The sequence below is a fragment of the Phascolarctos cinereus genome, unplaced genomic scaffold, assembly GCF_003287225.1.
Source record: "Phascolarctos cinereus isolate Bilbo 61053 unplaced genomic scaffold, phaCin_HiC Scaffold_4;HRSCAF=312, whole genome shotgun sequence".
In the NCBI taxonomy this organism is placed as follows: domain Eukaryota; kingdom Metazoa; phylum Chordata; class Mammalia; order Diprotodontia; family Phascolarctidae; genus Phascolarctos; species Phascolarctos cinereus.
The window spans coordinates 443,266,796-443,283,598 of record NW_027555847.1 but is presented as its reverse complement, the minus strand read 5'-3'; the positions used below and the strand labels follow the sequence as shown (position 1 = coordinate 443,283,598).

The 16,803-nt window shown below is 39.3% G+C and overlaps 1 protein-coding gene across 2 annotated transcripts in view; it reads left to right on the top strand.

Annotated features, from left to right (window-relative positions):
• The first annotated feature begins 10,981 nt into the window (after positions 1-10,981).
• Positions 10,982-16,803, top strand: part of CA13 (carbonic anhydrase 13) — a 49,569-nt gene continuing 43,747 nt past the window's right edge. Inside the window, exons 1-2 of one of the 2 annotated variants that reach the window (XM_020995754.2) lie at positions 10,982-11,200; positions 15,291-15,488. In XM_020995754.2, the coding sequence (XP_020851413.1) occupies positions 11,164-11,200; positions 15,291-15,488 (235 nt within the window). In that variant the 5' untranslated portion in view covers positions 10,982-11,163. Of the gene's footprint in view, positions 11,201-15,290; positions 15,489-16,803 lie in introns of those variants that run through there. The other variant, XM_078153342.1, reaches the window with a different exon arrangement.

Sequence of the window (16,803 nt, the reverse complement as noted above, 5' to 3'; positions counted from 1 at the left end):
CCAAGAACCAATTATACAGCAAAACTGATTATAATCCTTCAGGGGAAAAACTGGATATTAATGAAATAGAGGGCTTTCAAGCATTCCTGATGAAAAGACCAGAGCTGAATAGAAAATTTGACATTTAAACAGAAGACTCAAGTGAAGCATAAAAATGTAAATATAAAAAAATAATCATAAGAGACTCAATAATGTTAAACTGTTCACATTCCTATATGAGAAGATGTTACATATAACTCCTAAGAATTTTATAATTACCATAGAAGTTAAAAGGTGTCTACATAGACAAAGGACATGAGGGTGAGTAGATTTTATTGGGATGATCTCAAAATAAAATGAAGGGATAAGAAAGAGGGAGAAAGAGGGAAGTACTAGGAGAAGGGGAAGGGAACGGTAGAATGGGGAAAATTTTCTCACTTAAAGAGGTGCACAAGAAAGAGCTGTTATAGTGGAGAGGGAAATGGGATTGAATGCTTGCACCTCTCTTTCACTGGTGCAAGATTTTGGCTCACTGCAGGCTCCTTATTGGCTCCTTTTGGCAAACAGGCTTACACTGTGTCCAATGTGCCTGCTTGGTAAGGTAATTCACAGAAGATAACATATTAATCTGAGGGGTACTTTCACAGTACAAAAATATTTATAGCAGTTCTTTTAATGATGGCAAAATGATGGCAAAAAATTGGAAATTGAGAGGACACTCATCAATTGCAGAATGGCTAAACAAGTTGTGGCATATGATTGTGATGGAGTACTATTGTGCTATCAGAAATAATGAGGGGGTTGGTTTCAGAAAAACACATGGCAAGACCTATATGAACTGATGCAAAGTGAAGTGAGAGGAACCAGGAGATCATTGTGCACAGCGATAGCAATATTGTAATGATGAGCAACTGTGCAAGACTTGGCTTCTCTGATCAAGACAATGATCCAAGACAACTCCAGGACCCATCATGAGAAAATGTTCTCCAACTCCAGAAAGAGGACTGATGAACTCTAAGTACAAATTAAAATATAATTCTCTCTCTCTCTGCTTTTCTTCTTTTTTTTGTGATATGGCTAATATAGAAATATGTCTTATATTATTCCACATGTATGATTGATATGCTTTTTCTTGCCTTCACAGTGGGTGGGAATGGGGTGGGAGGGAGAGAGAGAATTTGGAACTCAATTTAAAAAGAAAAGAATGTTTAAAATAAATAAATATTTTTTTAAAAAAAGAAAAATAGGAAAAGAAGGGGTCCTATCAAATTTCCTCTATGACTTATATAAATCTTGATGCCTAAACCAGAAAAAGCCAAAACAGATAAAATTATAGACTAACATTCTTAGTGAATATTGATGCAAAAATTTAAGTGAAATATTAATAAGGAGACTACAGCAACATAGTTCAACAATTATATACTATAATCAGGCTGGATTTATCCCAGGAATTCAGTGTTGGTTCAATATGAAGAATACTGTAAACATATTGACCATACTAATATTAAAGAACCCAAATCATATGATTGTATCAATAGGTTCAGAAAAAGCTTTGGATAAAATACAACACCTACTCTTGTTGAAAATACTTTCATTAATATGAGAAGTAGTACCTAACTAAAATTAAGAGCCATCATGGATAAGCCAAGCCAATATAGTAAAAATTATAATACTATCTAAATTAATTTATTCATCCAGTACCATGCCAATCAAACTACTTTAAAGAGCTAGACAAATAGTAATAAAATTCATTTGGGGGAACAAAAGTCAAGAATATCAAGAGAATTAATGGGAAAAAAAGTGGTAAGAAAGGTGACTTCATTGTGCCAGATCTCAAACTATACTAAAAAGCTATAGTAGTCAAAACAATTTGCTAATGAGTAAGGAATAGAAAGGTTGATCAGTGGATATACCGAAACAAATGAGCACAGTGGCCTACCGTTTGATAAATCCAAAGACCCCAGCCGGTAGGGCAAGAACTCATTATTTAGCAAAAACTATTAGGAAAGCTCGAAAGGAGTCTGGCAGAAATTAAATGTAGTACAATATATTATTATTTAAACCAAAACAAGCTCCAAACGATTTAGATATAAAGGATTACATCATGAACAAATTAGAAAAGTATGGAAGAAATTGCCAATCAGATTTATGGATGGGGAAGAGTTCATGACCACCAAATGAGATAATATTTGTAAAAAGTACTTAGTACAGTATCTAGCATTGTCACTGTAGGTGCTATATAAATACTTATTCCGAAACAAGAAATAAAGAGGTTCACAGGAGGGAAAATGGACAATTTTGATTAAGTAAAATTAAAATGTCTTCTCACAAACACAATGAATATACTTCAAATTAGAGGAGAAGCAGAAAGTTGTGGAGAAATCTTTGTAGCAAATTTCTCTGATAAAGGTCTTATTTCTAAGCTATGGAGGGAACTGACTCCAATTTATTAGAATAAGAGCCATTCACCAATTGATAAATGGTCGAAGACTATGAATAGGTAGTTTTTAGAAGAATAAATCTAAGCTATTAATAACCATATAAAAGTGCTCTACGTCACTACTAATAGAGAAACGCAAATAAAAATAACCCTGAGGTATGACCTCACACTCATCAGATTGACAGAGCTGGCCAAGGAAGAAAAATGACAAAATGTTGAAGTGGCTGTGGGAAAACAGATACATTAATGCTCTATTGGTGGTCTAGCCATTCTGAAAAGTAGTTTGGAACTGTGCCCAAACAGCTCTTCAATTGTGAATATACTTTGACCAAGCAATATCACCACTACTGCTATGACCTAAAGAGATCAAAGAAAGAGGAAAAAGACTATAAGTGCAAACATATTTAAAGCAGCTTTTTTTGTGTGTGGTCACAAAGAATTGTAAACTGAGGGCATACCCATCATTGGGGAAAGGCTAGCTGAGGTTGTTATCCTTGGTGCTCAAAGAGGAACCAAATGACATCATTATGTCAGGGTCCATGTATCAATTATGGTTGATCAGACCACTATGAGCTCCGAACAGGTCAGGCACAAATAGTCCATAGGAATATTCGGAGTATAGATGTCTCTAAATTTGAGCATCTCATGTTTCTTTTGAGCTACTACAATTCTGCTTTGCTCCTAGAGCACAGCACTTTCTTTGATGTAGGCACGGTTGGTCCTGTGCCAGTATCTCCCATGTCTCACAATCAGTTCCAAAGTTCTTCAAAGACACCTTGAGAGTGTCCTTGTACGCTTCTTCTGACCTCCGTGTGAGTGCTTGCCTTGTGTGAGTTCTCCATAAAATAGCCCTTTAAACAAACATTAGCATTCAAACACCATGGTCAGCCCGCTGGAGTTGCACTTTCTACAGGAGAGTTTGAATGCTTGGCAGTTCAGCTCAAGAAAAGACCTCAGTGTCCAGTACCTTATCTTGCCAGAAGATCTTCAGAATCTTCCTAAGACAATTCAAATGGAAGTAATTCAGTTTCTTGGTATGGTGCTGGTATACTGTCCAGGTTTCACAGACATGCAACAATGAGGTTAACACACGGCTCTGGAGATATTCAGTCTGGTAGGCAGCCAAATACCTTTTGTCTCCCACACTTTCCACACTTTCAGTTATGGTATATGAATGTGATGGTATTAGTATTGTGCTGTAAGAAATGATGAAGAAGATAGTTTCAGAGAAAACTAGGAAGACTTGTATGAACTGATACAATGTGAAGTGAGCAGAACTAGGAGAATAATTTATACAATACAATAAAATTGTAAAGAGAAACAACTTGGAAAGATTTAGGGACTCTAATCAAGTGTCCAGTCACAATTCTAGAGGACTCATGATGAAGTGTGCTTTTGTTGTTGTTAAGTTGTGTTGGATTCTTCATGACCCAATTTAGGGTTTTCTTGGCAGAGATACTGGAGTGGCTTGTCATTTCCTTCTCCAGCTCATTTTACAGATGAGGAAACTGAGGCAAACAAGGTTATGTGACTTGTCCAGGGTTACACAGCTAGTAAGTGTCCGAGGTCAGATTTAAACTCAGATCTTCCTGACTCTAGGCTTGGAGTTCTCTCCACTATGCCATTGTCATGGAGCATATTAACTACCTCCATAAAGAGAGGTGATGGACTCAGAGAGCATATGAAGCATATACACACAACACACACACACACACACACACACACACACACACACACACATACATATATATATAGAGAGAGAGAGAGAGAGAGAAAAAAGAAATGTATATATGTAAATATATATATATATATATATAATATGCATGTATATAGGCATATACAACTATATACATATACTGGATATGATTAATGCAGGAGTTTATTTTATTTAACTATACTTGTTTGTAATGGGGTTCTTTTTCTTGCTTTCTCAATGGGGGTTGAGGGAAAGGTGGGAGGAAGAAAATTTGGAACTAAACATAAAATAAAATTGAATTCAAAAGAAGTTGTTGCCCCAAGGTAAGCAGGGAGATAATAAGAGAACATTTAACCACCCCAGATTAGTACTATTCATGAATCCCAGATGAGTTGCATTCCAGGGAAGTGAAAGAATTGAGACATGCTGGTAAGTGATCTTTTACAAAAAAGGACTGAAAAAGTGCAAACATCTCTATTTAAAAAAAAAAAAGAAGGGGGGGCAGCTAGGTAGCACAGTGGATAGAGCACTTGTCCTGGAGTCAAGAGGACCTGAGTTCAAATCCAGCCTCAGACACTTAACACTTTCTAGCTGTGTGACCCTGGGCAAGTCACTTAACCCTAATTGCTCACCAAAAAAGAAAGAAAGGAGAGAGTAAGATTAACTTCAATTCCTAGAAAATTCTAGACTATTTTATTAAAAGAATGAATAGTAAACAAATGAAAAAGGAAGTGCTGATCATAAAGAGGCAGTATGGCATCATTGAGAACTGGTTATGCCAGACTAGCCACATTTCCTATTTTGAAAATGTGTTACTACATTAGGGGAATTCTAGATATAGTTCCCTAGATTTTGGCAAAATATTTGATAAAGTTTCTTAGGCTATTCTTTCAGAAAATATAGAGCTACATGGGCTGATGATAGTTAAATTAGGTGCATTTAGAACTGGCTGAATGGTCAGACTGAAAGAATTAAATCAGAAATGATTTGATGTCAAGTTGGAAGTAGTTCTTCTGGGAAGAGCTACAGGGATTTATGCTCAGTCCTATTCTGTTTAATTTTTTCTTAATATTTGTATAAAGTCATAGATAGCATGCTTATCAAATTCTTGGATGATGCAAGACTGAGAAGGACAATTATACTGGTCAACAGTCAGGATGGAAAAAGATCTTTGCAAGCTAGACCACTGACTCACATCCCTTTACTATGATATTAAATAGGAATACATTTAAACTCTTACACTAGGGTTCCAAAAATCAAGATGTAGGAGGTAGCAAGACAGCAGTTCATTTGAAAAGGCTCTAAAGGTTTCATTACTGCAAGTTTAATAGAAATCAGCGGTGTGATATTGGTGACTATAGTTAATGGTCTATATAGGCTGTATTGAGATGAGTATAGAATCTAGGAATAAGGACAGGCAGCCTTGCTGGATTCTACCCTGGTTAGACCACACTTTTGAGTTTTGGAGTATTCAGGTCTGGATGGCACATTTTTTGGGGGAGGGACATTAATCATTTCAAGAGCATCTGGGGAAGGGCTAACAGGAGCTCATGTATAGGAGTTTAAGTATGTTTAGCCTAAATCAGTGATGACTTAGGGAAGGACATCATAGTTCACTTTAAGTATCTGAAAAATTCTCATGTGGAAGAGGAGACGGACATATTCTCCTGAGTCTCAGAGGGCAGAATGGGGGGTTCCCTAGGTAGAAGTTAGAAAAAGACAAATTTAGACGATGTCAGGAAGACACTTTCTAACAATTAGGAATTATCCAGAAGTAGAATAGACTGGATGGGGAGGTAGTAAGTTTCCCCTCATTGGAAATTGTTGGGCAAAGGCTGTATAGCTGTCTGTCAGGTATGACAAGGATCCCCTAAATAAGAGGATATTCTAGTTTGGGTATGAGTTGGCCTTAATGGCTTCTGAGGTCCCTTCTGAGGCTGAGATTCTGTGATCCTGTGATTCTGTGGATGTTTCAGGGAAGGTAGTGGTACCTGAACTGAACCCTGAAAGAAGACAACTATTCTAAGATATAAAAGGTACCATCCCAATTCTTGAAAGGGGGCCAAGGTGGATTATTCATATTACAGGTTTATGAGCTTGATTTTGATTCTTGGCAAAATTCTAGAACATGTCATTAAAGGGATGGTTTATGAGCACTTAAAAAAGGAAGATGGTGATCACTAAGAGTCAGCATGAGCTCATCAATAACATATCATAGGATTTAAAACTAGATGGATCCTTCTCGACACATTTTCTTTCCTATTTTGGCAGGATGACTAGTCTGATAGATGATGAGAATGCCAGAGTTATACCTGGATTTCAGCAAGGCATCTGACAGAGTTTAGCATAATATCTTTGTGGTCAAGATGGAGAGTTATAGGCTGGTTTGGATTACAGCTAGGTGTAACAAGTTAAATGACCAGACCCCAGAAGGAATGACTTATAGATCAATGGTAGTAACATGGAGGGATAGCTTTAGTGGAGTGCCACAGAGCTCTGTCCTTAATCCTGTTGTGATAAACCTTTTTTAAATTAATTACTTGGATGAAAGAGGATAGTATCCTTATCAAATTTAAGCAGTATAAACATATAGTTTTGCACTTAACTTTTTAAAAACTCATCTACGTAAATACAGAATAGTGAAGACTTGACTAGACAATGAATCACTTGGAATAGATTCAGGGCTATAACTTCAATGAATCAATGCATTCAGCTGTGGGTGCCACATTTTAGGGAAGATAGTAGCTGGAGAATATTCAAGGATGACGGCAGGGGAATGGGTGGTCTGGAGAAGAATAGACTTAGAATAGGCACACAACTTCTGTTTTCGTTTTTTCATTTTTAACTTATGGAATAAAACAAGCATTTCCATAACATAGTATAATAAAAGGGATGATTGCACACGAAACCACAAATCTATTATGTACAACTTGCTGTTCATTTAAAATATAAGATAAAGTTATCATGTAAATTTCATTTATTTTCTTTTTTTCCTTTCCTCTCCCTCCTCCACCATAGAGATGGCTACCATTAGACACAAACAGATTTTATTTTATTTTTGATAGGAAAAGGGATGAGCTTTGTTTTGCTTGGAACCAAGGGCAGAACTAAGAACAGGGAATGGAAGTTGCAGGTAGGTGGACTCCAGGTCAATATAAGGAAACATTGCTAAATTGAGTTATTCATGAGAAGAACAGACTGCATAGGAAGGTACCGAGTTACTGCTCACACTAAGTAGACTTCAGTCAGAGGTCCTATCCCTTGTAGGGGATACTGTAGTTAGAATTTTCATTCAGTTAAGTGTTGGCTTAGAATGAATGATAAAAAAAAAAAAGCAGCCCTACTATGTGTAAAGCATTTGGTAAGTGCTGGGGAAGGCAACATTTGTAGGAGGTTTAAGGTGTGAATTACATGGAAAAACCCCATAGTCCTTAGGGTGCATGAGTCATATGGAAAAGCCCCATGGTCCTTAGAGTGCACCAGCCAAACAGATTGTAATTCATTTCCATGCGTAAAAGGAAGTTGAACTGTTCAACAGTGCCAAGGATTTTGGCTATGAGAACTTTCTTTCCTGGGTCTTTAGTAGCTTGTTGAGGAGTTGAGGGATGCATCATCTGTAGAAGCAGCTACCAGAGAACAGCACCTCAAGGACTGATTCCTGAGGGGGCTTTTGGAGCCAACTCTCAACTGTTAAACTTTCAGTGTGAGCATTTACACCTCAGAAACACAAGTTTGATTTGTTCCTTTGTTGATTGTCTTCTCTAGACTTGAAAGTGTTCATAAAGCAGATTAGATTTAAAAGTATATGTGCATACAGATTACTATCCCCATCTTCTCCCTTAACCCCCTTGTTAAACATTTACCAACACAACCATGTATTGCCTATAAACATTGCAATAGAAGACTCCGGGAATGGAGTCATACCAGACTAGAAGTCTGGTGGTTGTATAATAACAATAATAAAAATAATAATAATGATGATGATGCTGATGATAATCTGACGATAATAATATCATCACAATAAGATAATGATTATAATAATGTGATGATAATGATAATAATTGGCATTTATATAATGCTTTAAGGTTTGCAAAGTATTTTACATCCATTATCTCATTTGCACCTTACCAAAACCCATGGATGCTTCCAGGCCATTTCTGAGCCATGCTGTTCTCCAGTCACTGTGCTTAATTAACCTCCTCACCATCCCACCAAACCTTGCACCTACACTCTGGGACCATCATAGATTTTGACAGGTGAACTTTCACTTTATTTTGCCCAGAACCAAGCCTCCACCTCATTACCTGGCCATTTTGGGTGAGCTAGATTGTAAGTTCTTTGAGGACAATACAGTACTCTTTTCTTGTATTTGTATCCCTAGTACTTAGCAGTTTCTGACTCATAAGAAGCATCTAATAAACTCTTTACCATTAATTCATTCATTCATTCCCTGGATGATGGTTGATGGAGCTGAGGTGGAAATAGGGGCAATGACCCAGGGGTTTGGGAGATCAGTTGTTATTCCCTGTACTTTTGGGCTTATCCGCCTCACTAAGTTGGTCCTTCAATGGTTTGGTGGTGGTAGTGGTAGGGAGGATGGAGGACCTCCAAATGCTCACCTTTAGATGAGTTTCCCAATTTGAAGTTTCAGTGATTTCATATTTAGAAAACTGTAGTACACTGGGGAACAAAAAAACAAACAAAAACATTGGAGCATATATAAGTCAGGGGACCTTGATTCTAGCCTTGCCTTTGCCACCATTAACAATGTGACCTTAGACAGATATCTTCTCTTTAATTCTCAGTTCCCTCATCTGTAATATGAGAGGATTGAATTATATGGTATTTAAATCCCTTCCAATTCTAAAATTCGATGACTATGACCTCAGGTATCTAATTAGAGTATGTAGGCATATGTAGTCAGTAATTTTTCTCATTCAATTAAATTGCACTTAATATTTGCTGAGCAAGAGAAAAAAATAACTATTTGCTGGGATGGTTAGGTGACTCAGTGGGTAGAGTAACCAGCCTAAAGTCAGAAAGACTCATCTTCATTAATTCAAATCTGGCCTCAGACACTTACTAGCCATATGGGATGTGAAGCTAAAACATGGTCCCAAGGCTGGGGCCAGCTGGTTGTAGTGGGTTGTGCACTCGTTTTCACTCATTTGGTTGTCACCAGCCAAGATGGCTGGACTGAAAAACAAGAATTTCAAGAAGATTAACATTCCTGGGAGAATGGATTTTGGAGATCCTTATGTAGAGAGGTATGGTTCTAATGAAATGAACACACATTTTTAAAAAAGATAAAATATTTGATAGTATTTTAAAGCATCTTTCTCTATCAAGAACATAATCTAATTCTTCCTTTCAATATCCTGAGAGATCAGTAGAGACAGCTATTATCCTTATTTTACAGAGAAGTAAATTGAGCTGAACAAGGGCAATAAATAGGGGCCATAAGTAGGGACACCTAGATGGCACAGTGAACAGATGCTGGGCTGGGAATCGGAAAATTTTCTCTTCCTGAATTCAAATCCAGCCTCGGACACTTAGTAGCTGTGTGACCCTGGGCAAGTCACTTAACCTTGTTTGCCTCAGTTCCTCATCTGTAAAATGAACCGGAGAAGAAAATGACAAACTACTCCAGTATCTTTGCCAAGAAAACTGCAAAAGAAATCACAAAGAGTCAGATACAACTGAAATGACTCAACAGCAAACATGCAAACAACTATGTACAAACAAGCTTTATAGAGGACTAATTAGAGAGAACAGAAAGAAGGCACAACATGAAGGTGGATCTGAGAAGGCTTCTCACAGAAGAGGGACAGGAAGGAAGCCAGGGAGCCCAGAGGCAGAGAAGGGGAGGGAGAAAATTCCAGGCGTGGAGACAGACATTGAAAATGCTGAGAGACAGAAGATGGGAGTATCTCGTGGGAGGAACTGCAAGGAGGCCACAGGTGTGTTTGTGTGTGTGGCAGTTCAGGCTATGAAGGGCTTTGAAAGTTAAACAAAGATTTTGTATTTCATCCTGGAGGCAATAGGGTGCTACTGGATTTTATTGAGTAGGGAGTGACATGGTCAGACCTGAGCTTTAGAAAATTACTCTGGTAGTAAAGCGGAGGATGGACTGGAGTGGAAAGAGATATATGGTAGGGAGACCAACCAGCAGGCTAAGTGTGAGGGCCTACAGCAGGGTGGCGGTAGTGTCAGAGGATAGAAGGGGGCTGGAAGAGATCCTGAAGACCATTTACTCCAACCTCCTTATTTTTACTGGGTCTGTGAGGGGGTGCAGTGGATAGAGCCCTGGGCCTTCAATGAAGGAGACCCGAGTTCAAAAGTGACTTCAAATGATTACTGGCTGTGTGACCCTGGCACATTCTGAACCTGTTTTTCTTGTTTTCCTCATCTGTAAAATGGGGAAATTAATAGCATCTACCTCTCACAGGGTTGTTGTGAGTACCCAGTGATATATTATCTGTAAGGCTACTCTGCTGTTATTATTATTATTGGGACCTCAGAAGCTGTCCACTTCATTTTATTGATGGGGAAACTGAGGCCAAGAGAGGTTAAAGTGCCTTGCCTAAGGTCACTCATGGCAGAGCTGGGACTCGAGTCCAGGTCCTCTGACTCCCAATCACTGCCTGGGGGATCTGCTCCACTCTAACTTGGGGGGCTGGGGAGGAGGGTGGGTGCCTCCTCACAATTCACTGCTCCTTCCGCTTCTCCGCCCGCCCCACATCCCACGCGGGGCGAAGGTTCCCGGAGCGTCCCCTCCTTCCCCTCTGGGTGCGCCTCCGGCCGGCTCCGAGCAGCCCCGCCCTCCCCGGCCTGAGCGGCGTCCCCCCCCCCCCCGAGCACCGCCCCCTAGCGAAGTCTCCTGGGGGGTCGCCCCCGCCGGCGGGCCGCGCGACTTCAAGTTCATTCCTGAGCCGGCTGAGGCGCGCGGGGCTGGAGAAGCGCTGGCTGCTGCGTCCGTCCGCTCGGGTCCTCCGGTCCTCTCTGAAGTCCCACGCGGCCTTGCCACCTCCTCATCCCCCAAGGAACCATGTCCATGCTCAGCTGGGGCTACTGCGAGCACAACGGTGAGGGAAAGGAGTTGGGTAGCTTGGAGGAAGCAGAGGCCGGGCGGGGGGGGGGGTTCCAGCTCTGCGGGGCGCGCGGCTCGCGCTGCTCCTGGTGCCTGGGGACGCGCAGCGGGGGTCCGCGGGGGTGGCTGGGGAGGCGCAGCCCCGCTGCTTTTGTGAAGAGGGAGGAAACTTTCTGGTTCCTCCTTAGTTGGTTTGCAAAACCCCGGCTGGGGAAGGGCTGGCGGGGTCTGTGACGTGTTGCCCTGAAAAGTATTAATTTTTTTTTTTGGCGAGAGTTGGTATGTGTCATCATTGTCATGGTTACAGAAACCCATCACTAAATAATTTCCTGAAATGCTTGCTAACCTTTGCTTTGTAGTAACTGCTTAACTAAAGTCAGAAGTACTCATCGGAGCAACTCAAACAACATTATTTTTTTTTTCTTAATGAATCGAGGCGTGCCATGTGCCAGGCACTTCTCAGCGCTGGGTCGGACATAACGTGTCCAGGACATTGCAGCATGCTGAGGTTTAAGGAGCTCTTTTTGCGGGGCCCCCGGGGGGCAGCTGGGGCTGCACAGGAGCCGGGCACACGGCGGTCTGATTAACGGTTATTCCCCGTGTCCTACGTATGCGATTCTTACTGCCAATTGATGCTACTTTGGTGCTATTTCTTAACCCTTACTACCCCCTACAGAGATTAAGAATTACTATTTGTAAATCTCTACTGAAAGCATAGATTTCATGGACTGAAACAACTCCAACAATAATACGCATGTTTGTTCATGTAGATCCTACACTTGATGGAGTAAAACAATAATTCTAGTTTTTCTGCTTTAAATGCCAGTAAGTACTAATCAGCACTCAATGAATTCATGTTGTGGATGACTGTCAATTAGGTCACTAGATAATGAACCAAGTATTGGTTATGTCGTAATGTATATTTTTAGATAAGATTTGTATAGTTACATATTTTTAATTTTTACCAAAGGTAAAACTGTAATACAAAATTCAGTTTTCTGTGTTGTGCTGTGTGTTGTGTGGTAAACAGCAAACAAACTGTAGAATGCACACTAGGGAAGGTGGAAAGATGGATTTATTTTCTAATTAGTGTTATATTCTGGCTTCTTGGAGTTTGTAATGAATGCGCTAGTTAAGTTAATGGCAGCAGGTGAAATTTAGAAGTATAATTTAATGAATGCTATTCTTTTAGAGAATTTCTTCCTCGCTGAGGTCTTAATTACAATTTTATATTTGGCTAATTTCACCTCCTACTTTGAAAGAAAAAAATTCATCTCTCTTCATTTTCCTCTCAGTTGGAATCATTGTTACTAGATGCCGGCAGTGTGCTGAGATGGGAGAAAAAAAAAATCCCTGCTCAGTAGGGGTATTGAATGGAAATGTACGGCCTCCAGAGGAGCTCACATTCGTTCCTAAACTCGTCAGGCCTAGAAAAGTTTTGAGCAAAGGAATAACTTGAATCTCTGCTTGAGACTGTAATATATGTATGTCTCCCTCCTCCCTTTAAAAATTCATTGTGATCTTGGACAAAGTATATGAAACTAGACCACCCAAAGGGTATTTGATAGGCTTTATTTGTTGGTTTTGGTCTTGGATATAGAGTGGTCTTATACCAGGAATTTAGAACTAAATTCAAATAGCATTGAGTTGTTCTAGGGAAACCACTATATAACTCTGTTTTGAAACTATGCATGTCACTTTAAAATGTGTTTTAAATCACATGTTCTCAAAAAAAGAAAGTATAACTTCTTTAAGAAGCAGGTTTGCTGGTGGAGGTAACTCTATGCAATAGTTAGTTAATAGGTAACCTTTGGTATTTGATGCAAAGTAGCTTGTATGCCAGCTTTGAGCTTCAAAGGACTTTGGATAAGGAGAGAAGTTTAGTGAAGAGGGAAATGTCTTGATGGGAAAAAGATGCAGGATAGTAAATATATGCTATTTATATTTTCATGGTCCGTCTACAACCTAATTTTCTTCCACTTAAGCCAAAGCTTGTTAACTGTTAGAACTGCAGTTTTGGAAGTTTCTGCCTCGTGAAAAGAAGTACAAAAAGACTGGACTGTTAACACAGTGGTATTTGATTTGAGACCTAGATGAGGGAACTAATAAGTAACTTAATCTATCCTCTCTGATAAGTTGAAATCGGGTAATTGAAGGCTTTTGACAAGCAAAGCTTCTAGTTAAGTTCACTGGGCTGGATATAGAGCTGAAGTAAAGTGAAAAGCCTTTTAACTTAAAATGGTATAGATAGCTGTATTGACCTCAGGGAAGCATAAACGAAAGAAAAAGTTAAAGATCCCTCCTTAGTGTAAGATAAAAGAAATCATGGTGAGATTAGGCAGTATGAAAATATAGTTGAAAGTTATAAGAGTCTCTCTAGAGTGTTGGATTTTCTTTAAATCTTGCTTTAACTTATAATCCCTTTTATGCAGATATTAGTAATCATAAGTTGTACTTTATTTTAATAAAGAGCTGGGTTGTTGGGGGTTTTTTTCCCCCCCATAGAAGAAGTATCATTTGCTTCCTAGTATGTTAAATACTCTTCAGGTACTTATCCTGACTAGGGAACAACTTAGCCATTTAGCTGAGAAAAGAATTAAAATTAGTCACCACTATTCTTCTGGTGGTTGCTATGCAAATTGGAAGCATAATGTTTAGGAGAAAATCAACTGCCTCTGAAAGCCTTTCCTTGCAAGCCCAACCCTATAAAGTGGGTTTCAGCTATGCAGGTGACTGTACCTTTCCTACCGATTTTGTTGAAGATAAGAGATAGGCTTTCCATTTATAGTAGTGTGAGAAAGCAAGAGTTCATAGATTATTCACATCACCTCTGGCTACCAGCCTTCTCTGTATTGAACTATGGGGTAGGATGTTTGTTTTACTATATGTGAAGGAGTATCATGCTTCCTGAGTCTGTGCTCCTTACTATAACATTGAGGCTTTACTAAGTTTTGCTTAAGAGTTCCAAGATGAGGACAGAGTGGCGCTGATGAAGTCTATGAATTGTTGAAGAGTGAGGCAAGGGCATCCTTGAATACTGCCCTCTTCTTCTGCCCTCTCTTTCCCAAGTCTCTGCCTCACCTTCTGTAAGCCTGTGTGGGTTGCTGCCCGATACCGTTTGCAAAAGGCCAACATTCAGTTTCTGAGAGCAGAAAAGAAGGCACATCTTTTTCTAATAATGACTTTTCGGTTTTCTTTGAAAATTGGGCCTCTTTTAAAAAACATTAGATAAACTTGTATGACTTCCTCATATACGAAGGGAAGATATTTTGAAAGTTGTATTTGAAATTTAATTAGGGAAAACCAAAGGGTTTTATATTGATAATGAAAAAAATGGGGTCATTTCATTCCTTTTTGTATATCTCTTAGCACCTAGGACGTGTAGTTCCCATAGGAGGCCTGCATAGATTATTTATGTGTGTGTGTTTGTGTGTATACACATATATGTATATATAGGTGGTGGTTGTCCTTCATTCTGAGGAACAAAATGATGTCACTATGCTAGGGTCGAGTTACAATGTGTCCGATTGTGGCTGATGAGACCGATATGAGCTTGGAACGCTCTACCCGCAGGTTGGGCACAAATAGTCCATGTGAACATTTGGGGTGGATTCTCTAAATTTGCACGTCTTGCTTTTCTTTTGAGCTGTTTCAATTCTGCTTTGCTCATAGAGCACAGCACTTTCTCTGATGTGTACACGCCATGCTGGGCAGTCCTGTGCCAGTGTCTCCCATGTCACACAATCAATTCCATAGTTCTTAAGAGAGACCTTGAAAGTGTCCTTGTATCACTTCTTCTGACCACCATGTGAATGCTTGCCCTATGTGAGTTCTCTGTCGAATAGTCTTTTTGGCAAGCATATGTTTTGCAGTTGAACAGCGTGGCCAGTGCATTGGAGTTGTGCTCTCTGCTGTGAGTTTGAATGCTTGGCAGTTTAGTTCCAGAAAGGACCTCAGTGTCTGGTATCTTATCCTGCCAGGTGATCTTCAGAATCTTCCTAAGACAATGTATGTATATGTATATATGTATATAAACACAAATAATTGAACAAATCAAGTTTATTAGTTCTTTCTCATCATCATAGGCCCCGTTCATTGGAGTGAACTTTTCCCAATTGCTGATGGGGATCACCAATCTCCGATTGAGATCAATACCAAAGAAGTGAAATATGACTCGTCTCTCCGGCCTCTCAGCATCAAGTATGATCCAACATCAGCTAAAATAATAAGCAATAGTGGTCATTCCTTCAGTGTTGACTTCGATGATTCAGAAGACAAATCAGGTTGGTTTGGGGGAAAGGAAAATACTATGTTACATTAAACTTATTTTGTTGTGGTTGTTTAGTGACATCTGACTCTTCATGAACCCATCTGGGGTTTTCTTGCCAACTAGAGTGGTTTGCCATGTTCTTCTTTAGCCCATTTTACAGGATGAGGAAACTCAGGCAAACAAGATCAAGTGACCTGTCCAAGGTCACGTAGCTAGTTAGTGTTTGAGGCTGGATTTGAGCTCAGATCTTTTTGACTCCAGGCCTGGAGCTCTATCCATCTAGCTAATTATTCAAATTTTAAAAATCCACGATAGTTATTGTGGGGTGGAGAAGGGGGACAATCGTATTTATGTGAAGTTTTAATACTGATCTTAATTTGTAACTGTGACCACTTAGTATTCAAGACCATGGAAATGTTGACAGCTCAATATTACTTCATAAAATGATTATTTTTTTCCTTTAAAATTCAAGTTATCTCATACTTAGAATTTTTAGAGCTGGAAAGGACCTTGGAGACATTTCTCACTCCATAGGTGAGGAAGCAGGCCTGGAGAGATTAAACAGCTTGTCCAAAGTTGCACAGCTGGTAAATGGTAGGGGCAGGACTCAATCCCATCTTCTCACTTGCAGACCAGTCAGTTTTCTTTTCACTGTGCCACCATAGCACTGTGCCAGTAATTGGAACACATGTCTTTCATCTGAACAGTAAGAATTAGGGTTTTAATTTTTAAAAAGAGACATGGAACAACTTTGTATCATGTGTTTATAATAGGAACATAACTTGAAATTAAAGGTCATGTTCTGTTCAGTGCTTAATTACCCCAGTGCCTTATTAACAGTGGGCATTTAATAAGGATTTGTTGATGGACTGGTTAATCACTAAAACTTCATTGTTCTAGTCAGTGCTTTAATAGATCTATGATTCTTTCAGTTTGTATGCTGCTTCCTCTGATGTATGTAAATCAAAGTCCCTTTGCTTCTTAGTGGAAGGTTTTAAGTTCTCATGAAAAAAAAAATGTATCTCATGGTGGTGATTCTTTAATGATCATGACATTCTCCTTGACCTGGGTGGTTCTCAGATGACAGACAAAGAGTCCATCCCTGAGGGCATCTATGAAGACTTACCAGTTCAAAAATACAGTTTAGGAGCTCAAGCTTTGCTGCCTTAGCGTAAGGTCACTTCCACATCCTTTTACAAAGCCAAATAAATATAGAATATATTACATAGTGCTGTCTTCCTTTAAATGAACAGTTGTAGTTTCCTCAAAAGCTGTGTTTTTATAATTATAAGGATTGCCAAGGAAATGGGTCATTAAAATGAGGCTAT